The sequence below is a fragment of the Aethalodelphis obliquidens genome, unplaced genomic scaffold, assembly GCF_003676395.1.
Source record: "Aethalodelphis obliquidens isolate GAN/ISIS:26980383/991018 unplaced genomic scaffold, ASM367639v1 scaffold8, whole genome shotgun sequence".
Taxonomy (NCBI): Eukaryota; Metazoa; Chordata; class Mammalia; order Artiodactyla; family Delphinidae; genus Aethalodelphis; species Aethalodelphis obliquidens.
The window spans coordinates 55,240,139-55,264,764 of NW_020837952.1; the positions used below are offsets into that span (position 1 = coordinate 55,240,139).

At 46.5% G+C, this 24,626-nt stretch overlaps 1 protein-coding gene across 1 annotated transcript in view; it reads right to left on the bottom strand.

Moving 5' to 3' along the window:
- The window catches only part of FAM227A (family with sequence similarity 227 member A), a 69,559-nt gene that overhangs the window by 14,297 nt on the left and 30,636 nt on the right, over positions 1-24,626 (bottom strand). Inside the window, exons 9-12 of the mRNA XM_027106018.1 lie at positions 23,158-23,265; positions 18,159-18,237; positions 10,010-10,098; positions 3,897-3,991 (exon numbers count right to left, since the gene is read on the bottom strand). Coding sequence (XP_026961819.1) covers positions 3,897-3,991; positions 10,010-10,098; positions 18,159-18,237; positions 23,158-23,265 — 371 coding nt within the window. The remainder of the gene's footprint in view (positions 1-3,896; positions 3,992-10,009; positions 10,099-18,158; positions 18,238-23,157; positions 23,266-24,626) is intronic.

The window sequence follows — 24,626 nt, forward strand, 5'->3', positions numbered from 1 at the left end:
TTCCAAAGGATTATAACTATAGGGAAATAGATTTAACTTCACTTATAATTAAATAATTAATATTGAAACAATTATAACATAGCATTTTCCCCTCATCACAATGGCAACAAATAATTTGATAATGTACAACATTGGCAAAGGTACATGGATAGTCTCTCACATGCTGCTGGTGAGAATATAAATTGGTACAACTTCTTTGGAGAGCAATTCAAGATATACAATTGATTTAGGAATTCTACTTCTAGGAATTCTTCCTACATGTATACTTGTACATATGAGACAAGAAACACACAAATACCGAGATGTTCAAGACAGCAGTGTTTATAATAGCAAAGACTGGGAGCACATACATGTCCACGAATAGGAAAATGGTTAATGAATTATAGAATACAGGTGCAACCATGAAATAAGATTGTGATAGCTCTGTATGTGCTTTCATTCGGAATACTCTCTAAGATATGTTGAAATCAGTACAGAGTCTGATTTAGAACATGGGGTCTGGAGTCACACTGCTTGGGTTAAAATCCTGGCTCTACTCTTACAACTCAACAACAAAAAGACAAAAACAATCTAAAAATGGGCAAAGGATTTGAACAGACATTTCTCTAAAGAAGATATACAACTGGCCAATAAGCACATGAAAAGATGCTCAGTATCATTAGTCATTAGGGAAACAGAAGTGAAAACCACAATGAGATACTACTTCATACCAACTAGGATAACTATACCAAAAAGAATGGAAAATAAGTGTTGGCAAGGATGTGGAGAAATTGCAACCCTTGTATGTTGCTGGAGGGAATGTAAAATGGTACAGGCTCTGTGGAAACGTTTGTCAGTTCCTCAAAAAGTTAGACGTAAGCTTACCATATGACCCAACAATGCCACTCCTAGGTAGTACATATCCAAGAGAATAGAACACATATGTACACACAAAAATTTGTACATAAATGTTCATAGAAGCCATGTCATTCATAATAGCCAAAAGGCGGAAACAGTCTAAATGTCCATTAACTAGTAAATGGATAAACAAGGTTTGGTATAGTCATATAATGGAATATTATTCAGCCATAAAAAAGGTGAAATACTGACACGTGCTACAACATGGATAAATCTTGAAAACACTATGCTAAGTGAAGGAAATCAGTCACAAAAGGCCACATATTATATGATTCCCATTTATACGAAATGTCCAGAATAATCAAATTCATACAAACTAAAACTATATTAGTGGTTTCCAGAGGCAGCGGGGAGAGGGGGCTGGGGAGTGACTGCTAATGAGTATGGGGTTTCTTTTTTGGGTGATAAAAATGTTCTGGAAGTAGACAGTGGTGATAATTATAGAACCTTGTGACTATACTAAAAACCACTGAATTTTACATTAAAATGCTGATTTTTATGGTATGTGAATTATAGCTTTTAAAAAAATCTTAGCTCTACCACTTACTAGCTATTTGACTTTGGGCAAGATACTGAATATTTCTGAGCCTTAGTTTTCTGATCCATAAAATGGAGATAATAAATAAAACCTACTTCTCTTAGGGTTGTGTGAGGATTAAATGAATTAACACGTATGATGTGTTTAGAACAATGTTTGCTATATAAGCATTCAATAATTGTTAGCTATTATATGCTAGGTTGAAAAAGCAAAGTGCAAAATGGTGTATATATTATACCAATTTTTGTTTTAAAAAACTGGTTTATATTCCTTGACATGCGTCAGAAATTTCTAGAAGGATATAAGGAAAAACTTGATTCGCCTCTGGGGAGGGGGCATAGGGTCTGGCGTGGAAGAGAGATTAACTTTGTGTGTGTGTGTGTGTGTGTGGTACGTGGGCCTCTCACTGTTGTGGCCTCTCCCGCTGCGGAGCACAGGCTCCGGACACGCAGGCCCAGCGCTCATGGCTCACGGGCCCAGCCGCTCCGCGGCACGTGGGATCCTCCAGGCCCGGGGCACGAACCCCGCATCCCCTGCCTCAGCAGGCGGACTCTCAACCACTGCGCCACCAGGGAAGCCCGAGAGATTAACTTTTTGTTACATATCCTTTAATACTGTTTGGTTTTACCACAGGCAAAAATTTTTTCAATAAAAACTATGGTATTAAAAAATAATAATAATAAATAAATAAATAGGGCTTCCCTGGTGGTGCGGTGGTTGAGGATCCGCCTGCCGATGCAGGGAACACGGGTTCGTGCCCCGGTCCGGGAAGATCCCACGGAGCGGGGAGCGGCTGGGCCCGTGAGCCATGGGCGCTGGGCCTGTCTGTCCGGAGCCTGTGCTCCGCAGCAGGAGAGGCCACAACAGTGAGAGGCCCGCGTACCGCAAAAAAAAGAAAAAAAAAAGAATGGGCAGCAGATTGTATCAGTGCTGTGCTTCTTAAAGTGGTAGAGTCACGTGTTGGCTCTTCTGTCAGGAACATCTAGAAGGCCCCCCACCCCCACCCCCGGTGAATAGCTCACTGACGCATCTCCCTTCCATGTGTCCGCCAGGCCATTCACAGGCCATTCAGCTGCTTTCCACTCCTGTTAAACTCTGCCACTATCCACTCTAACTGCTGGGCTTCACCACCCCACCAGGACAGATCCCAGAGTAGGACGTGACTACTCCTCTCCTTGTCTCTATCTCTAGAGCAGCCCCACGATCCTCGTCAGCGGTAAGCACCGTAACACTGCTGGGCTTTATTTCCCCCATTTTACAGAAGAAGGTCAGTAGAGTTAAACAACTCACTCAAGTAACACAGCTGAGGAGATAGATGCAGCACCAAGATTTGAACTCACGTCTGTCTGTCTTTTCCACCAGGCCCTACTACTTCTCAAAAGTTTCACTGCTAAATGCTGAGGGGAAATAGGCAGTGGAATAATTATGGAGAAACGAAGAACATTGAAGAAATCTTCTACAGGGAATTCCCTGGTGGTCCAATGGCTAGGACTTGGGTTCAATCTCTGGTCGGGGAACTAAGATTCTGCAAGCTTCACGGCGCAGCCAAAAAAAAGAAAAAAAAAAAAAAAAAAAAGAAAGAAAGAAGGAAAGAAAGAAATTGTCTACAATACTTGCTATACTTGATCCAAATTCTATGGCCTGACTCCCTTGCTAGTTGGTGGCTTGGGGAAGCCCCAAAGCCTCTTGCCCTGTTCAGGGTCCTAAGGGCCTCTTCCCACTACATAAGACTGAACTTGCCATTGATATAAACTACCATGCACCGAGGTTTGTAGGGAAGATTTGCAGGAGGGGAGGAGAAGAGGAGAGAACACACCGTAATCCTTCGCCTCTTGTGTTCTGGGGGCTGTGCTGGTGGCAAAGCTCAGAGGGTAAGAGCTCAGGCTCAGAGTCAGGCAGATCTGCGTGCAAGTCTTGGCTTTACCACTTATTTGCTTTGTGAATTTGGACAAATTAGTTACCTGCTCTGAGCATCACTTTCCTCACTAATAAACTGAAGAAAAGCAGGAGTAATGATCTCAAACGACTGTAACAGTAAAATAAAATACACTGTATGCACAGGTTTAGTATAGCACCTGACATGTAGTGAGTAAGTGTTCATTACATGTTAATTATCATCACTACCTCAGGTAAACCTCATAAGAACACCAGGACCTTGGAATTATTGTCCCCATTTCATAGAGTAGAAAACTGAGACTCTTCTCTTTCCATTACACCCAGGCTCTTGAGTTTCAAGCAAGTAATTTAAATCCTGGAGAAATCCAGGCAAGATTCTCACTCAACTTGTGCCTACCTCAGTCAGTAATTACCCTTACGAGATTTCCTTACTGTTTCACCCAAGTCTACAATCAGAAATACCCCAGTTCTTACCCTGACATCTTCACAGAGCTAGCTCTTGTAGCCAGATCTCCTAGCCCCCTTTAAATCATCTCTGCTATTAAGTTTGCAATCACGTGCTCACCGGCTTAGGAAGCATATTCTCAAGTTTTCTTGCCGCAGATATCCTTTTGACTTGTTGTGTTGCTTTCCTCAAGACCAGAGTCTGATAATTATGCTCTGTCAATGCAATATGCACAAAAAATGATCAATAGGGCTTCTCAGCTATGATGAGAAAGAGCATATGGTAGACCTTAGCTTTCTATGAATGTGAAAATGCCTGGGTATATTCAGATCATTGGGAGATGCTAGAGGAAGTCACTCAGGTAAATTCATAGAATTTCACTTGCATTTTAGCCAGATGTACACTTGTGGCCACACATTTGTCCATTTACTAATCTATCTGCCCATCCTTCTATCCATCCATCCAACATTTTGCTGAGGCTAACTATGTGCTGGGCCCATGCCAGGTGCTGGAAGTAGACTATCTTCAAGGAACTCACAGCTTAGTAAGAAAAAAAGACAGGTAAATGATAAGTGTAACACTAACTAATGTGCCATGACAGAATTCTCTGTACAATACAGTATGGTCCCAGAATAAGGAATAAGGAGCCTAAAGGCTTTAAAAATGCTAAGCAGAATCAGGAAAGGTGTTGTGATTAAAACAGAAAAAAATATCCAACTCTTGCATAAAGTTATGGTTCTTCTGTAGAAGGTTAATAGAGAATATCTTAAAGACAGGAAGAGAGAAACAACAGATTATCTATAAACAGATAACAATTAGAATGACTGCAGAGTTCTCAACAGTAACAATGGAAGCTAGAAGATGACAGTGGAATGAAATCACCAAAGCATTAAGGTAAATGTGTATACCCAGCAAAACTATCCTTTAAGAAGAAAGATGAAATAAAGACATTCATAGAAAAACAAAAACCAAGGGAACTTACCAAGAGAACTGCAGTAAGGAACTGCTAAAAATTCTCTCTCTCTCTGTATATATATATATGGGGGAAATTACAGAGAGGAGAGAGCTCAAGAAAGGAATCCTAAATAATTGGGTACGGATGCATATGCTCACCCCTGAGCTGCACATATAAATGTGTATCTGACCCTAAACAGATGGCTTTGAGAACTGAACTACAGGGTAGATCACTTCTCAAGTCTCAAATGTGGTCCCTGGGTAGCACACATTTAGGACAGATCAAAATAGCACTGCAAAAGTTTTGAAAACTGAACTAACATTGAAACCACAATCTACAAAACTTATGACCTGAGCCTAACTGGGTGAATTGCCTGCTAAAACAAAGGAAACAAAACACTCCAACATTCTTCATACATTTAAACAAGACTCAAAATACTCAAAATATCCAGAATAGAATCCAGAATTACTCAACCTACAAAGAACCAGAATAATCTGATAAATTCTCAAGGAAGAAAGACAATCGGCATCACCAATACTGAAATGACTCAGATGTTGAAATCATCAGACAAAGGCTTTAAGGCAGCTATTATAACAGTGCTTTAAGAAGTAAGGGTGAATACTTCTGAAATAAATGAAAAAATAGAAAGTCTCAGCAGAGAAATAGAAGCTATGACAGAGAACTGAATAGAAATTTTACAACTGAAAAATACGGTAATTGAAATAAAAAATTCACTGGATTGGATCAATACCAGAGCGGAGGTGATGGAGGAAGGAGACAATGAACTTGAAGACAGATCAATAAAAATTATCCAATTTGTGTGTTTTCTAATATCATATGTGTGGTTTTCCACACCAGTTCTCCAATTCTCTGAAATAAACTGGGTATCTAACAATTTAATTCAATTTCAAATCTACCTGGAATTAGTGTCAGATCCCACTAGTTAAAAGACTCAATCCAACAAGACTGTCCCCACTTCAAGCACCAGTGTCAAATGCCACCCATACTTCTATCTAGCTAACTATAAATTTGGGGGTTCCCATGACCCCCTTGGGTTCAATAATTCAGTAGAATGGCTCATGGAACTCAGGAAAGTGCTATGCTTACTATTACAGGTTTAGTATAAAAGACACGACTCAGGAACAACTAAATGGAAGAGAGACATAGGGCACGGTATGTGGGCTGGAGCACGGACCTTCCATGCCCTCTTCAGGCACATCACCTTCCCAGCACATCAGTGTGTTCAGCGACCTGGCAGTTCACCAAATCACATTGTTCAGGAGTTTCTATAACTCAGTCTCCAGTCTCTCTCTCCTCCCTGGAGGCTGGGAGGGGTGAGGCTGAAAGTTCCCACCCTCTAATCATGTTTGGTCTTGTGTTTTTTTTAATATTTATTTTTATTTTTGGCTGCCTTGGGTCTTCGTTGCGGCACGCGGGATCCTCCGCTGTGGTGCGCGGGCTCTTCCTTGCAGGGCATGGGCTCCTCTCTAGTTGTGGTGTGTGGGCAGAGCACGCAGGCTCTATAGTTGTGGCCCACATGCTCAGCTGTTGTGGTGCGTGGGCTTAGTTGCCCTGCGGCATGTGGGATCTTAGTTCCCTGACCAGGGATCAAACCTGTGTCCCCTGCATTGGAAGGTGGATTTTTAACCACTGGCCCACCAGGGAAGTCCCTCATGTTTTGGTCTTTCTGGGTCCTATCCTGAAGCTACCTAAGGCCCCAACCTGGGTCACTATATTAGGATATACTCAGGTGTGGCTGGAAGATGCTAATAATGAATAACAAAAGACATTCCCATCACTCAGGAAATCCCAAGGGTTTTAGGAGCTCTGTGCCAGGACCTGGGGACAAAGATCAAATCTGTATTTTTATTACATACACAATCTGAACAGTGTAGACACAAAAGACCAGAAAAAATGAACAGAGCCTCAGGGACCTATGGGACAATATCAACAGGTCTAACATTGTCTCATCAAAGTCCTAAAACGAAAGGAGAGTGTGCTACCAAAAAAAAATTGAAAAACCTCCCAAATTTGGCAAAAGACATAAACTTTTCAAGAGTTTCAAGAAGCTCTGCAAACCCCAGTCAAGTCAAAGTCAAAGAAACCCATGCCCTACACATCCTAACAACCAGCTGAAAGGCAAGACAACTTGAGGGCAGTCTAAGAGAAATGCTTGACACAAAAGGGGGACAAGAATTTAAATGACTGTGGATTTCTCATCAGACCCTTGAGGCCAGAAGCTGTGGAACAACATTTGAAAGTGTGGAAAGGAAAGAACTTTCGACCCAGAATTCTATAACCAGAAAAAAATATCCTTCAAGAATGAAGGTGAAAATGTAAAATAGCTAGCTAGTGGGAAGCGGCCACATAGCACAGGGAGATCAGCTCGGTGCTTTGTGACCACCTAGAGGGGTGGGATAGGGAGGGTGGGAGAGAGACGCAAGAGGGAGGAGATAGGGGGATATATGTATATGTATAGCTGCTCCACTTTGTTATAAAGCAGAAACTAACACACCACTGTAAAGCAATTACACTCCAATAAAGATGTTAAAAAAATAAAGGCAGTCTTGTGAGTAGGCCATTAAAAAAAGAAAAAAGAATGAAGGTGAAATAAAGACATTCTCAGAAGAAAGAAAACTAAGCGAATTCATTGCCAGCAGGCTTATTTTAAGTGAAGGGTTTTCTTTTGGGAGGGGGCGTGTAAGAAGGAAAATAATACCAGAGGGAAACTTGGAACTTCAGGAATGAAGGAAAAGCAACAGGAACTGTAAATATCTGGTTATATATAGTAAGTACAATATATATAGTAAATATATAATATATATTATAAATCTATCTGGTTATATAGAGTAAATATAATACTGTATTTTCCTCCTCTTACATTCTTTAAACTATGTACGATAATCACTTCGGAATGCTGTTTGGCATTTCCTCAAAATGTTGAACATATGACCCAGCGATTCCACCCTAGGTATACATACACCCAAGAGAAATGAAAACATATGTCTACACAAAAACTTGTACATGAATGTTCACAGCAGCATTATTTATGATAGTTACAAAGTAGAAACAACACAAACTGAATAAAGATAAAAACACTCGATCTAAAACATTTGTGGGATGCCCAGGACACAGACGGAACTCTACAGCATTAAATGGTCATTTTAGGGAAAAAGGTCTCCTTTTCACTCAGTTCAAACTATTTTCTAATTTCTCTTGATACTTCCTCTTTGACTCATAGGTCTATATATGTATATTTTGGGGACTTGCAAAGTCTCCCACAAATATTTCCCTCTATTTGGAATCCCCTCTATACCTCTCAATAAGCGGCCCCCAAGTTTTGGGTATTTTTAACAGCTTTATTGAGATGTAATTCACGTACTTCTCCATTTCTCCATCAAGAAAAAGGATTGCTTAACTTTTTTCAAATACTGATGGCATGTGTGAGATGGTCTAGAATGATACTTAAGTGTTATGTTCTAACTCAGGTTTCTCAGGTTCTATACTTGTCTCTTTGGCATCCATTAATTACAGGGCCAAACTAATGGCCAAAGTCGTTTACAACTCCTCCATGATCCAGAGCCCATACTCTGAACTACCTCCTTTATCTAACTCTCACACCAAGCCAATATTTCCCCTGACTTAAATCAGCCCAGGCCCAGGTGCCAGACAACTAGGGACAGCCCTTATACTCCAAAGCCCACCGGAATGATTCAATATAGCCAATCCTAAGTGGTTTACCCTGTCGTGTCTTGCCTTTCCCAAGGAAATCCCAGTAAGGGCTGTGGCCTGTGCTTTCCCCTTGCTCCTTTTGAAACCGAGCGGGGCCCTGTGGGGCTCCCAGGCCCTGAAACCAAGTGGAGGCTGGGCACGGAGGCCTCCTTTTGTCCACCATTTCTTGTAGGCAAGATGCCAGCCTCCATGACCTTCCCTGAGTTCCAAAGGGTGGATTCAAACAGTTGCTAATCAAGGGAGGAGCAGACAAGAAACCACCTGAGACAAGAATAAGGGGGGGGCGGGGGCGAGCCCTGCACACACACTAATCTTGTCAGGACCCCACCTTTGAACCACTGTTATAAAACCCCTCATCAAATCCTCTGGGGTGGGGTCACATAGCTTTTATGAGGCACAAGCCCAGTGTGTCCCCCTTTGCCTGGCAAAGCAATAAAGCTATCTGTAGTGGAACAACTGAGGACATGGAAAGGAGACGTAACCCATGAGCCGCGCCCCCCAACAAACTGGGGGCTAGCGAATAAGCCAGAACTGTAAACAGTTCTAAATGCTTTGAGCGCCCCCCCAACAAACCGGGGGCCTACAAAAAAACATGGAGTGCTTTGGGCACTGATCCATGAGATGTCCTCAGTATAAACAGAGTGGTGGGAACGCAAGGAAATGTCCTTGTGCTACTTCAGTATAATCAAAATAATGGTGGGAACTTTGTGCTGTTCTCGCGCTCAAGGACGAAGCACGGCAGGTTCTCAAGAAAGCCAATTATTGCTTGTATAATTAATAGAAACAAAGGTTGCTGCTTTGGCATTTCTGGAATGTTAAGAAAACAAGTCTTAAAATGTAAACCTAGATAATGCTTTAATAAAAGCTACCACAGCAGGACAGACGGCGCTGTTTTGCCTGAGCGAGCGGCAGTCCTCTACTGCTGTGCTGAGCTTACTTTCGGCCCTGTCCTAAGATAAACTACAACAGCTATCCTTTTCTACTTCCCCCAAAACTCTGTCCCCGGGATTGGATTTGGCACCAGTGTCCAGAGAGGCCGAGCTTTCAGTAGCATTTTCTGCCACCTAACCAACACTGGAGCTCCCTCCCAGGGTCCTGCATGGAGAGCTGTGCCTCCTGTTTCTAGAACTGAGAGCAACAAACTTTTCTTTCAATGGCATTGACCTGTGTAGTCGCTCAGTCACCTTTGTAAATTAACACCCAGGTACAAATCAGTGTCTAACTCAATAAATGCTGGTTTCTGATGGGGGAGAGAAGCAGTGATCATATCTTAGATTTATTTTCTTCCATTGCCAACAATCTCTCTTCCCCACAGATATTAGCACTGTGCTGAACTCATTATCACAAAAGTGGAACTTAACTAGTGGTAACTGAAATGAAAAGACAATTGTGTCTTCTCCTAAGATATTGCTTGATGTCAAGGCCCAAGGCTAGAACCACAGGTGCAAATGAGGGTGGCAGATTAGGTTCCAAAAAACCCAAGAAACTACAGTTTTGGAGATGATAAATCAAAAGCCTACATTTCTCCTTTAGGTGGTTAATGTACCTTTTGAGGTATTCTGTATTTGTGAGCCATCCATTGAATTCTTCTGGGCAAAAGAGGTTCTCACGTTGGTTGAATTCATATCAGAAGATGCCAAGAGAGGAAAAAACAAAAACACAGAAGAACAAATTTAGTAAAACTGGTAGTGAGAGGAATACAAAAAGTATACGTGCAATTTCCTAGATATTTGTCATTGTTCTCAACAGAGGAACACGTAGAGGGAGACCTTTCAGGCACAGCTCAATAACTCAGCCCTCCATCCTGGGAGCACGGGGGACAGCAGTGGCTGATGTAGAAAATACGTGAGCTGGGGACTGAGGCAGACTGGGGTCTAGTCCCAGCCCTGTCACTCAACAGCTGGTGATCTCGGGCAAGTCACTGAACCTCTCGATTGCCGTGGTTTCCTCGTGGGGTTCTTATGGGGATTAAGTCAGCTAATGCATGCAAAGTGCATGCAATGCTGCTCGTGGCAAGTGCTCCGCTGACACTGCACAGTTGTTCATGCAATCACTCACCGCACTTCCTTCAGGAAACATTTCATTGAGCAACTTCTAATGCGTCTGGCACTGGGCAGAATCTGAAACCTAATCTCTGCTTAGAGGAGCTCCCAGTCTAGCAGGGGAGATAATAGTAAACAGACAATTATGCTAAGGTGTGGAAAGTACCACGTATTAGAGAGGTAACGTAACTTAGGATTAGGTTTGTATGTGAGTGACAAAGACTCAAAATTAATAGTGGCTCAAACTAGGTAGAAACTTCTCTCCCACATAATAGTCTGAAGGTAGGCAATTCAGGGTCTATATGTTATTTCTGATAAGTCCTTAGGGACTCTGACTTCTTCAAGCTCAGTTCCAACTTTCCTAAGATAGGACCCTTGTTCTTAGGGTCCAAGATGGCAACTAGAGCTCCAGTCATCACGTTCACATTCCAGGCAGCAGAATGGAGAAAAGGACAAAGAGATGAAGGTGTCACATGAGCTGTTTTTTGAAGGAGGGCTCTCAGAAACGGCTACAAGGCACATCTGCTTAAATCTCATTAACTGGATCTTAGTCACATGGCTACACATAGATGTAAGGGAGGTAAGGAAATGTCATCTGTATTTTATAGGTTCTCTTTTTTTTATAGAGGGAGGAAACAACAAATATTGGGGAACAGTTAATAGTCAGCAGCACCAGCAGAGTATTCTAGGAAGCCAGAGTGGCGAATGCTTGATTCTGTTTGGGGCAGAGCTGGAGGGCTTCCAAGGAGAGAAGACACTTTTGTTCTGTCTTTAAGGATGAGTAGGAGTTTGGCAATGTTAAACAGATGGCCCACCAAGTGGCAGACAAGCAGTCCACCAGCCTCAACAATCCTCACTTTGCTTTTATATAAATATGATATTTGAATGGGAAGAAGAAAGCTGAAAGGACTCCCCATCCACCATGCAGCTGGTTGTCCAACAGCTACTGATTTGTATAGTGTTGAAGTGGTTACTCGGACTTGTTAGAGAAAAGACACTCCCAGGGCACAGCGAAGCATCATGCTCATTCTTAACAGGCCTTGGAGCGATCTGTCGTGGAGCAGAGAATAGATGCAAGGAGACGGGCTTGGATGAAGTTATTAGACCCTCGTATTTGTTGGACAGGCAGCATGATGATGCAGAAAGGGCTCGGAATGACAGCAACCTGACGTCATCTGAAGTCAGCCGTGTGGCCTGGGGCAAGTTTTCACCAGTTTGAGTCAAGTAAAGATAATAATTACCTACCATGCAGTGCAGGGATGTTGTATGGACTAGGAGGATATATGCAAAGAAAATCTGTACATGGTGGACTTTCTCCAAAGTCCTTTCCCACCCACTCTCTTGTGTTGTGACCAGCAACCGCCCTCTGACTATATGAGGCAAGGTGACTATTGCTGGGCTGGGGGGTAAACTAAGACTCCTCTGGGACCCCCTTCCTACCATCGCACAGAGGAGATGGAACCATTCCACCCCGTGTCAGCCTGCCGCTCAGATTCTGCACACTGAGGGCTTAGCTGTGATGGGACAGAGTAGCAGGGAAACCTGCTTTTGAGCCAACGTGAGATTCAATCTGGGGATGCCCTGGAATGTCCGCGAGGGAAGTGGGCTTTGCAGATCTGGTATCAGCAGGTATGGGAATGAGCTGCAGGAATTCGGATCATGATTGTTAAATGACCCTTATGTACCCATGCTCTGGAAATTAGGAAAATTCTGGTTAAAATGAGCAAACATTCTGACAGGACATGGCTAGACAACAATTTATGGGACATCTCCTAAACCTAGACTGAATCTATAAGAATTAATACCAGTCATGATGCCCATTTTGCAAATAAGAACAGAGAGACTCAGATTTGCTCAAAGCTTATATAACTGGTAGGTGGGAAAATTTAGCTCTTCTGGAACCAAGCCTAGTATGTCTTTCTGCCTTTGCCTATGGCTCCATGGTGGTCACTCACTCGCAGTCCCCGTATTTTGTCACCAATACATGAAACTTGGGTAGAAATTGTTTTTTCTCTAACCCTGGCCTCTCCTGTGGTCTAGCCTCGCATGTTTAAACTACCTACTTGACATCTCCATTTGCACTTCTCACAGGCATCTTAAAGTTAACAAGTTCAAAACTGAACTTGATAGCTTTCCCCCACCCCTGACCCTTCACTTTCCGTCTCACAAACCCCACACACCTTCGGCTGCTTAAGCCACACACTGGGATGCATCCTTGACTCCTCCCATTTTCCCCCTCCTCCCCACTCCCAAAGCCAATCCATTAGCAAGCTCTGAAATATCCATCTCCAAAACACCTTCCAGATCTCTCTGCTTCTCGCCTCCTGCTGTCACTGCCTCTTCCTTAGACAACTGCAAAGCCTCCTAACTGGTCTTCTGTCCCCCTCTCAATTATATTCTCCATATTCAGAAGACACTGTTCTTTTAAAAAATAGAAATCAGATCATGTCATCCCCTTATTTCAATGGATTCCCACAGCACTGAAATTACATCCATACTTCTTACTATGACCCACCCAACTCTGCAGGATCCAGCCCCTGCTACTTCTCCAGCCTCGACTCCTGCCCCTCTTCCACACACACACACACACACACACACACACACACACACACACACACACACACTGGGCTACAGCGTCACTGGCCTTCTCTCTGTTCTCTGAATGTCTCAACTCCCCTTTTTTTTTGCCTCAGGGCCTTTGCACATGCTGTTCCCGTTTCCTGGAAGGTTCTTTCATTCATTCTTCTAATGGCTGACTTCCTCTCATCCTTTGGTTCTCAGCTCAGATGGCACTTTCTGGGGGTGTTATTTGTCACATGTTCTCCATGTTCATGAGACCCAGGCCCCAAAGTGAAAGACTTAAGCTGCTCTCCCAGCTTCCTCTGTGGCTGGGTGCAGAAGTTTTACCTAGGCTCTAACCCTCAGAGGCAACGCACCTGCCTGAGACTTCAAGATGGAAATGAGCAATGTGAGGAAGTGGGGAACCAACGAGACTCTAGCTTTTGGAGAGACTGTTGACAGGGCAACTGGCTTTTCAAGGAAAGCAGAGTGCAGTTTTGAGCATCAGTCCCCACTACCATTGGTCGGCGCACATCAGTGTACCTTTGCAGGGGTGTATGGTTTGGGCATCGTTCTTGGTGGCGTGGCATTTGAAACCAAAGCACTGGCCCATCCTGGGGAGCTGTGCACCACTAATACCCTTTAATACATTCTTCCTCTTTAAAGTAGCTGGAGTAGATTCCCTTGTTTGCAAATAAGAACTCTGATGATGATTCCTCCTTACAAAGGTCTTATTTGACAATTCTCTCATTTTATTAGATGAACGAATGACCCGGTCTCTAATAGGTAGGAGCCCTTATTTATAGCTGAGCCTCATGGCAGAAGTCAGATATACAGTTAGATGCTTTTTCATTCCCACGGTGCAAATTTCCAACACGAAGTGGGAGAAGGGCAAACCACAGGTCAGAGACATTTTAATGACTGCCATTCATTCCCCCGAACTGTGGACTCCCAGACGGATTGCTGTCATTGAAAAGCACATTTTGAACACAGCCAACTATTTCCTTGAGCAGACGGGAAAGCATGTTTGCTAAAAAGAAGAGAGAGGATCTGCCCGCACGAGGAATCTGATGACTCCCTCCATCCTGGTTTGCCCAGTAAAACTTCAGCTGCTTTTAAGGCTGGAAAGCTTTTGATTATTTCTATTTCTGGGGAAGAAAACTGACTCTCTTAGCTGGGTTTCTGAAATAACTGTCAGAAGATTTTACGTATTCCAGGACAAGAAAATACATGTGTTTGACACGGTTGTGACAGGCAGTGCAAAAACACTGAATAATATTTTGATCTCGGTCTGGGAGTGACAGCTGTCCCTCCACAGTGCCTGTTTTGTCTATACTTTTGGAGGCTGACATGTATAGAGCACCATTATACACTAAGCACAGGGTGAGGAGTTTACATAGATGACCTCCTCTGTGAAGTCAAGAGATATTTGTTGAGTGTCTTCTTTGTACATGGTCTATTCTAGGAGCTTGAGATAGAACAGGGAAAAAGGAAAAGAGGTCTTGTTCTCATGGAGTTTACATTCAAATAGGGGGAGACAGATACTAAACAACATATAAATCCTGCAGGAAGAATAGCAGAGAGTGATAAGCACTGTATGGAGAATCATAACAGGCAATGTGATGACAGAGAGTGGTCGGGGAGCCAGGGACACCACTAAGGCAATGACAGAAAATTGGAATCTGAAGGACAAGATGGAGCCAGCCCTTCCCTCAGGGACCCTGAGGAAAGCACGTTCCAGGCAAAGGTGACAGCGAGTGACGCAACTGGGCACAGGCCTGGAGCGTCCCAGAGGCAGAAGGAAGTGCAGTGAGGGAATGGAAGTGAAGCGGCCGGAGAGAGAGAGATGGTGGCTGGATTCTGCAGGGCAGTTCAGGTCAGGCTAAGGGGTCTGGAGTTCATTTGAAGGGCACGGGAGAAGCTGCTGAGGTTTGAGCAGGGAACAACCTCGTCTGGTGTCTGTCTGTCAAAGGTCACTCTGGTCGCTGTGTGGCGACTGAGCTGGGGCTAAGAGTGAAGGAAAGGAGCCCAGGAAGAGGCTACTGCCACGAGCCAGGAGAGGAGTGACGCCGGGGCTGGGAATCAGTGCTCTCCTCTCCCCTTGCTAAGTTGAGAGCCTCCCAGGGAAGCCAACAGGGCAGCTGGACAGACCTGCCTAAGTCCCGAGCGAGGCCAGGGCGTGGAGGGAGATTTGGGTGTTACTGGCATATGCGTGGTATTTAAAGCCACCAGACCAGATGAGACCACCTGGGAAGAATATATAGCTAGAAGGGGAAGGAGCCAGGCTAGACCTGACTGATGAGACAGGGAGCCAGCCGGGAAGGAAGACCCTTGAAAAAGTCTGGTAATGTAGAAGCTAAGAGAAAAAAGCATTTCAAGAAGATGTGAGGGACTTCCCTGGTGGTGCAGTGGTTAGGAATCCGCCTGCCAATGCAGGGGACACGGGTTCGAGCCCTGGTCTGGGAAGATCCCACCTGCCGCGGAGCAACTAAGCCCGTGCGCCACAACTACTGAGCCTGTGCTCTAGAGCCTGCGAACCACAGCTACTCAAGCCCGTGCACCTAAAGCCTGTGCTCTGCAACAAGAGAAGCCACCGCAATGAGAAGCCCGCGCCGCAACGAAGAGTAGCCCCCGCTCGCCGCAACTAGGGAAAGCCTGTGCGCAGCAACAAAGACCCAACGCAGCCAAAAAAAAAAGAGAAGGAGATGGGAGCAGCCCACCACATGAAACAGACCAGAAGAGTGAACAGGTTAGGGGCCAGGCGAGGTTGGCCAGAGAAGGTGCAGAGGCACGTGGAGGGCAGGAACCCACTGGAGTGGCTGAGGAAAGGAGATGCCGGTGCAGACGAGTCTTTCAAGGGAATTCTGTGGGAAAGGCAGCAAGAAATGGGGGTGCAGAGACAACGGGGATTTTCTTTGCAAAGGCAAGAGATGCTAGAGCAGGACAGTTCAACGATGGGAGTGATCCAACAGAGCGGGGAAAACGATGATGCAGGAAAGAGGGTGCCAAGTGCAGGAGTGGAAGCCGAGGGGGCGAGGTCCAAGCACAGGTGGGGGGCAGGGCCCATCCTCCAGGGGCGCCGGGTTGGCAGGCGGCGAAGGTACAGATGGGGGCAGGCTGTTTCGTGGTCGGCAGGCGAGGGCCTTACTGCTGACCGCTTCTAATTTCTCAATGAAGACATTACCTGGGAGAGGCTGGGGTGGAGGGCGCGTGGGAAAGGCTGACTGCAGCTGGAGAATTCTGCAAAGGGAACAGAACAAGGCTTTGGAGGAGTGGGAACCTGGACGGGCTGGGGAAGCGCGGTAGCGCAGGCGGGCAGGGCTGAGTGCCCAGCTGAGACGTGTGGCCGTGCACCTACAGGGAGCCCAGCCACAGTCGGCGTGCTGCAACCTTCGTGGTGCCAGGAAGAAAGCACTGTTGTGACTGTGCTCATTTCACACCTGCAGAAACCAAGTCTTAGGAGAGTTAAGTAACTTGTCTACGTCTGCACAGCTCGAATCTGAACCCGTGAGACCAGGCTCCTAGGCAGAGATCGTCAACCCCTGTGGGGACATGAAGACTTCCCAAGGAATAGTGGGACTGCCGGTTCTAAGAACACCCATTTCCAGGTCCTCAAGTTTCCTTAGTTACTGTTTGCTATGAGTGAGCGTCCTGAGAATGTGCAGGTGTTGGCAGTGTCCCTTAATCCCACTTTACAGAAGAAAGGCACACCTCCACCCATCCCAAACATCCTTTTGGTGAAGGTTCCAGGGTGGAAACACTCCCAACTTTGCATCAAACAAAGGGGGAAGGCTGTTCTAACAGCAGATCAAGTCTCATAAGCTACTTGTTAAGAATGAAGCATGAGAAACGGGGATGTCAGTCCAGAGCTCAAAGAGTAGCTCTGGAGAGCGCCGTGATCAGAGTCAGGACCGAATAACTACATAAGTGCTCTGAAGGAGAGGGATGTGAGCACAGATGACAAGGACCCAAATCCAGACCAGGGTCAAGACAGCCGACCCTGAGGACCAGGGCCTCGGCTGAGATGGAAGGATAAGTATGTGTCCCCTGAGACAGGGGCGACAAAGTTCTGCCAAGAGCCAGAGAGTAAACGTTTCCGGCTTTGCAAGCCATTGATTCTCTATAGCAACCACTCAACTCTGCTGCAGAGTCAAAGGCAATAATCAACCAGCAGCTGTGACTGTGTGCCAGTAAGGTGTCATTTACGACAACAGGCAGTGGAAGGCCTCATTCTTAGTTTGCCTGGACATTTATCAGGAAAAAATGGGCCTTGGTTGGTAGCGTTGGATGATTTCGGGCTACCACTGGGAGGAGATGCTGACAATGATGAGGGCAGTGGTGGAGGGATCCTTCCTGGGACAAAAGGAACGGCGGGTCCAGAGGCCAGGTATAGGTAGGGGGTGTGGTGTCTACAAGGAAATAGGTCCCTGCAGCAGGAGCCCCAGAGTCCGGGAGGGTGGCAACAGGGCTGGCCAGACATGGCAGGGCCCCGCAGGGCCATCTGCCCCAAGGCAGGAGGAAGCTTTCTGAGGCTTGGAAGGCGTTTTTCATTTGGGCTGAGAGGACCGTGTTTCGGGCTGGGGGAGTAGGGCAGGGCCAGGTGGTGACAGGATGATGTAATTAGATTTGTGTTTTGAAAACACTGCGGGGGGGGGGGGGGGGGGGGGGGGGGGATGAGAGCCTGAGGGAGACAGGAGCCTACTGCACTAGTGAAGGGAGCTCAACCTGGAGTGTTGGGAGAGGAGTGGTGGTGCTGGGCGCTACGCAGCAGGGAAGAGGAACTGGGCAGAGAGGAACAAGGAGGTATGGGGAGGAGGGCCAGGTTCAGGCTGGAGATGAGGGTCACTGGGGAGGAGAAGATACAGAAGCACCTGTGCTGCGGCCTACACTTGAAGATTGCTTCCTCTCCTCTCTCCCCCCAGTCCTTGCATTTCTGGCTACCCTTTAGCGCCCCACTCATCCATGTATATCTGGAGGACTAGCAGGACCCCTCCCCGAGATGATGGGGCGGGGAGTGCAGAGGCGCGGAACCAACCGGAAGTCACTGAAGCTTAGGGGGCTCCAAGGGGTCTGGGTCTGTGCCTCACACTCACCTGAGGGCAGTAGACCTTCTTGCTCTGGGGGGACTTCTGGCTGAAGTATCTCCTAGAAGTGCGGAAAGAAAACTCTCTTCCTACGGAAGAGAAAAAAAGTAGTTCTTCAGTTCCTTCTTGTCTTGGGGGTGACACTGCAGAGGAGGAGCTTTGAGACAGCCCCCCTCCCTGGAGGCAACAGCAACAGCGAGAGGACTGGCCTCTGACAAAGCAGAGCCTCTCGGTCATTCCACCTGCTGAGTGACCTCGGGCAAATTACCTAACATCTCTGATCCTGTTAAAGGGTGTGAATGCTAACTACCTTGAAGGGCTGATGAGCCGATTAAAGCAAATGATGTATGCAGGGAGTACACAGGGCAAGCAGTCAACCCATAAGAAAAAACAAAAAAAGCATTGGCTTCAAAAGAAAAACAAAAACTCAGAACTTTGCACAATTGAAATGAATAAATGTTGGACTAAACACTTAAAAGAGTAACAATCTATCAACCTCTTAAGGTGTTAAATTTAATATTCATTGAAATGTCATTAAATTTGACGACAATTTCCAGGTTAGATTGTTTTTTTCACTTTGAAATTCCTGTGTGTCCATGACGACTGCTGGGAAAGCAAACCTTTTGAGTCAGTAGCTGCAAATGCTTAGACAAATACGTGGTGGCTCTTATAATTTCCAGCTGATAACTGCAGCCATACTCTTCCCTAAGGGCTGCCAGGTATGCTCTTCCCTTGTGCCCTGGACCAGGACTTCTCACACTGGAATGTGCTTACAGATCCCTGGGAGACCCTGGCAAACTGCAGGCTCTGCTTTAGTCGATCTAGAGAGACGCCGATGCTGCTGGTCCTCGGACCACACTTAGAGCAGCGGGTCTTTGCCACACCACGGGAGCCACGTGGGGCAGAGAGGTGAAGGCCCAGCAGTCTGCCTCCTGAGCCAGGAAACCTACCCCAGGGAGGAGGCCTCACAGGAGAGGGCGATGCTGAAGCACCCTGCCCTCCTCCTCTACCCATTCTATTTCCGCTCTTCTCAGCTGGCATCTAAGAGTGATGGTGTTTGCTTACACGAGGGTGGCTCTCCTACCCCCAACCCTGTTAATGCCTCCAGCACACCTTTCTCTACTCTGTTTTCACTTCTGTATCACTTTCCCTGAAATCTGGGTCCCGCCTTTTACCACCTGATGTTAATAGCTGTTTCAAAGTTCACTAACAGGGGTTTTTTTGGAGGCGGATGATGAGAATGTTTTGGAATAAGTGGTGACGGGAATATACTAAAAATCACTGAATTATACATTTCAAAGGGGTTAATTTTATGTTATGTAAATCAGGTTTCAATAAAGCCGATATATAAAGATCACCAACAACCTAACTGTATGATTCCATGGCTTCCTCCTAGGCCTTGTTCCGGGGTACGCTCTGCAGTAGTTGGCACCACTGACCACCCCTCAGGAGAGCCCACCTTGGCTGCCACAGCCCTATTCTTTCTGGGCTCCTCCTGCCTCTGATTTCTCTTGCTGTCACCTCCTGCGTGTAGGAGGTCCCCAAGGCTCTGACCTCAGCCGCCTTGTCTCCTCCCTTCTTTGATATTCCCATTTAGAGGTAATTTCTACAAACACATGTATCTGAATAAATCCTCAGGTGGGAGTCCCAGCCCCGATCTCTCCCCTAGCCGTATCACCAACAATGTCTTAGACATCTCCACCTGATGTTCCATCCTTCCCTCAAATTCATCATCTGAAATTGAACGTATAGCCTTTCTTCACAGACCTGATCCTCCTCTCGATTTCTTACTTCTTTTTTTTTTTTTTTTTTTATTTATTTATTTATTTTTTTTGCGGAGCACAGGCTCCAGACGCGCAGGCTCAGTAATTGTGGCTGACGGGCCTAGTCGCTCTGCGGCACGTGGGATCTTCCCAGACCAGGGCTCGAACCCGTGTCCCCTGCATTGGCAGGCAGACTCTCAACCACTGCACTACCAGGGAAGCCCTCGATTTCTTACTTCTAAATGGAACACCTACAAACGCTGGCTGCTAGATGCTTAGAGCTGCTTAGAATCTGGAAGCCACCCCAGTTCCAGTCTCCTCCTGGCCTGTCCCACTGTGCTTGAAAGCTCTTGAATTTCCATGAGTTTCCATCTTGCTTATGGCTTCACGTCCATCTTCACAACTGTGCAGAAAAGTGTTAACACAGCAGTCCTGGCTACTGTCCTTGAAAAGTCCTGACTGCAAGCTTGGCCCTTGACTGGCATCTGGGAATGTAGCTTTCGGGAGGGCTCCCACCACTGATAAGAGTGGTTCACTGTGCCTAAACTGTCGGTGCAAACAATGTGGTTTACGCTGAATACCCACTTTCCTTCTGGGAGTTTGGAATCTGGGTATGTGACCACACAGGGGAGCGCCTATGTGATCAGCACCCAGGAAAACCCTGGGCACTGGGTCCCTAACGAGCTCCTCTGACAGGCAACATCTCACACGTGTTGTCGCAACTCGCTGGGGGAATTAAAGTGGGTCCTGTGTGACTCTGCAGGAAAGGACTCTTGCAAGCTTGTTCCTGGTTTTACTGGACTTTGCTCCACGTGTCTTTTCCCTTTATTTAATTAATTAATTTATTTTTTGCGGTACGCAGGCCTCTCACTGTTGTGGCCTCTCCCGTTGTGGAGCACGGACTCCGGACGCGCAGGCTCAGCGGCCATGGCTCACGGGCCCAGCCGCTCCGCGGCATGTGGGATCTTCCCGGACCGGGGCACGAACCTGCGTCCCCTGCATCGGCAGGCGGACTCTCAACCACTGCGCCACCAGGGAAGCCCTGGCTTTTCCCTTTGCAGATTTTGCTTTGTGCCCTTTCCTGCAATAGATCACAGCGGTGAGTACGACTACACACTGAGCCCTGCGTGAGTCCTAAGGAATTACCGAAAGTTAACATGGCCTTGGGGACAGTTCCCCCACCCTCGTTTATCCTAGCCACAATCCTAACTGCAGTTGTCCAGCCTTCAGAAAGAGGGTCTTTAGGGGACACCTCACCCAACTTCCCACCCAACACGGAACCTTTTAGGCAGCATGCGGCAGCTCTACCAGGGCCCTCCAGGGATAGGAAGCTCACCACGGTGAGACAGCACTGCCTCTTAGGAGGTCCCTCCTTCCTGCCGAGCACCCTTGCTTTCCCCGAGGGCGTTAGACTGAGGGAGGGGAATGGTTTAACTGGTCAGAGAGGCCAGACTGACCGAAGCAGGAGACTGATTAGCCTATCTGGACAAAATCCTGGCTCCCCAGCTGTGCTGGAAAACCCTGGGCACACGAGCCTCTCTGCACCTCAATTCTTGCTGTAAGATGGAGGTGACAGGATTTCTCAAGAAGCTGCGGTGTGGAATGACACAAGTCAAACAGTGGCTGGTGCAGAGAACGACGTGTGCATTAGCATTATTTTTATTCAGATTACTGCTATGTGCTCAGATACATGCTCTTTGACAGTATGAACTGTTTTCACCATATTTAAGAAAAAAAAAACTCTCCTCACTCCTATCCCCTCCAAAGGGTCCTAGATGTTGCTACGGGGGTTTGATTAGCCAGATGTTGTCTGCCCCCTGGGTCCTACTGACCATTACAGACAAGGCTTTGCTGCATCCCTGGGGTGCCCCATAAAAAGGGGCAGACAGCCCCCAGCTGGAGGATGTAAATTTATCCTAACCCAAGGTGGCGTCTCCCTGGCTTCACAGTCCTCAGTTGAATCCTGGTTCAGCCACCCACGGGCTGGCTGCCCGTCACAGTCCTTTCATTGTTGCCACGAGGACTGCCTCTGTTCCCTCAGCGCCTCTGGGTCTTCTCACTTGCTGTCCCCTCTGCCTGGAACACAGTGGTCCTTCGCTTCACCTGTCACTTACTGACCTTCTCAGGGCTGGCCTGGGTCCCCCTCCTGCTGCTGCCTCAGCACCCTGTATACCTGTCACCAGTGCCCAGTCCACTGTAGGATAACTGCCTGACCTCGACTTCCCACTAGACCACACAGCGGAGGCTGTGCTTGCCTCCACGCCGTGTTCCCAGTGTTTGTTTAGCACAGTGCCTGGCACGTGGCGCTCTTTACGTGTCTGTTAAGTGCGAAAAGAAAGTTGGCTTTGGGCAAGTTGCTTCGCTGAACTCTGGTTTCCTCACCTGTGAAGTGGATTTAATGTGTACTTCAGCTGGCCGTTGTGAGGATTAAATCGAAAGGATACCTGGGGGGCTTCCCTGGTGGTGCAGTGGTTGAGAGTCCGCCTGCCGATGCAGGGGACATGGGTTTGTGCCCCGGTCCGGGAGGATTCCACATGCCGCGGAGCAGCTAGGCCCGTGAGCCACGGCCACTGAGCCTGCGCGTCCGGAGCCTGTGCTCCGCAATGGGAGAGGCCACAATAGTGAGAGGCCTGCGTACTGCAGGAAAAAAAAAAAAAAAAAAGGATACCTGGGGCTTCCCTGGTGGCTCAGTGGTTGAGAATCCACCTGCCAATGCAGGGCACATGGGTTCGAGCCCTGGTCCGGGAAGATCCCACATGCCGTGGAGCAACTAAGCCCGTGCGCCACAACTACTGAGCCTGCGTTCTAGAGCCCACCAGCCACAACTACTGAAGCCCGCGCGCCTAGTGCCTGTGCTCCGCAACAAGAGAAGCCACCGCAATGAGAAGCCCGCGCACTGCAACGAAGAGTGGCCCTGTTCGCTGCAACAAAGACCCAATGCAGCCAAAAATAAAAAAATAAATTTATATATATATAAAAAAAGGATACCTGGTGCCTGGCACATGGTAGACACTGAATAACTGACATCTACTATTTTAAAATTCCCACACATCCCAGCACTTTTGGTGTGCTGACTCTATAGTTGCTAAGCATTAACATTTCAGTCATTTTGGAGGCTAGTTTGAGGTACGTGAGAGAGAACCAGGCCTGAGGATTTCAGAATTAGGGCCCCTCCCAGCCCGGACTAGATGGTAGCTGGGTGTGGCAGGGGACAGAGGGGACGGAAGTCCCTACCTGGCACCTTACCCTTCAGCAGACTTTTTTTCTGCAACATTAATTCTTCTCTCTGGAATCTCTCCGGATCCAGTTTTGAGTAGTCCCAGCTATTATAGCTGTGTGGGCAAGGATATATACCTAAGAGGGAGTCAAGAGTGATCATGAAAACTTCTGCAAAAGAGAAAGGGAGGCAGAAAATGGAAGACAGAGGCCTCCGAGATGCCCCTGCTGGTCCCGGGGAGGCTGAGCTTCCAGCATGATCCCTCCTCCCTCCCCCCAGTACTGGCCTTGTAGCCTTGAGTGAGCCACTTCCTCTCTATGAGACTTTGGTTTCTTTATCTGGAAAACAGAGATGTGATGCCCACCCTGCCCTCCTGACAGCGTGAGTGTGAGGATGAGATCACACCACAGACGTGTGAACCTGTGACACACTACACAGATGTGAAGGCATAGTAATTATTTGTTTTCCTGTCTATCTCCTCTGCCTGGAAGGCAGGGGCTGGGTCTGATTCATCTTTGTACCTCCAGGGCTTAGTATTGGACCTGGCACACAATAAATAGGCACTTAGCAAATGTTTGTTCAACACACTATTACACTTTGCTGGGCTTCCCTGGTGGCTCAGTGGTTAAGAATCTGCCTGCCAATGCAGGGGACACGGGTTCAAGCCCTGGCCCGGGAAGATCCCACGTGCCGCAGAGCAACTAAGTCCATGTGCCACAACTACTGAGCCTGTGCTCTAGAGCCCGCGAGCCACAACTACTGAGCCCATGTGCCACAACTACTGAGCCCACGCACCTAGAGCCCGTGCTCTGCAACAAGAGAAGCCACCGCAGTGAGAAGCCTGCACACCACAACAAAGAGCCGCCCCCGCTCTCCCCAACTAGAGAAAGCCTGCGCACAGCAACAAAGACCCAACACAGCCAAAAATAAATAAATAAATTTATATATATATAAAAAGAACAAGACAAGGGTGCCCACTCTCACCACTCATACTCAACATAGTACTATAAGTCCTTGCTGGAGCAATTAGGCAAGAAAAAGAAATAAAAGGTATCCAGATTGTAAAGGAAGAAGTAAAACTGTATCTGTTTGCTGATGACATGATATTATATAGAGAAAACCCTAAAGATTCCACCAAAAACTGTTAGAACTAATAAATGAATTCAGTAAAATTCATTTTTACTGAATATAAAATCAACATACCAAAATCAGTTGTGTTTTTATACACTAACGGTGAATTATCTGAAAAAGAAATAAAGAAAACAGCCCCATTTACAAAACATCAAAAACAATAAAATACTTAGGAGTAAACTTAGAGCCAAGGAATTAAAAGATCTATACACTGAAAATTCTAAGACACTGACGAAAGAAACTGAAGACACAAATAAATGGAAAAATATCTCATGTTCATGGATCAAAAGAACTAATATTGTTAAAATGCCCATTCTACCCAAATCATCTACAGATTCAATGTAATCTCTATCAAAATTCCAATGAT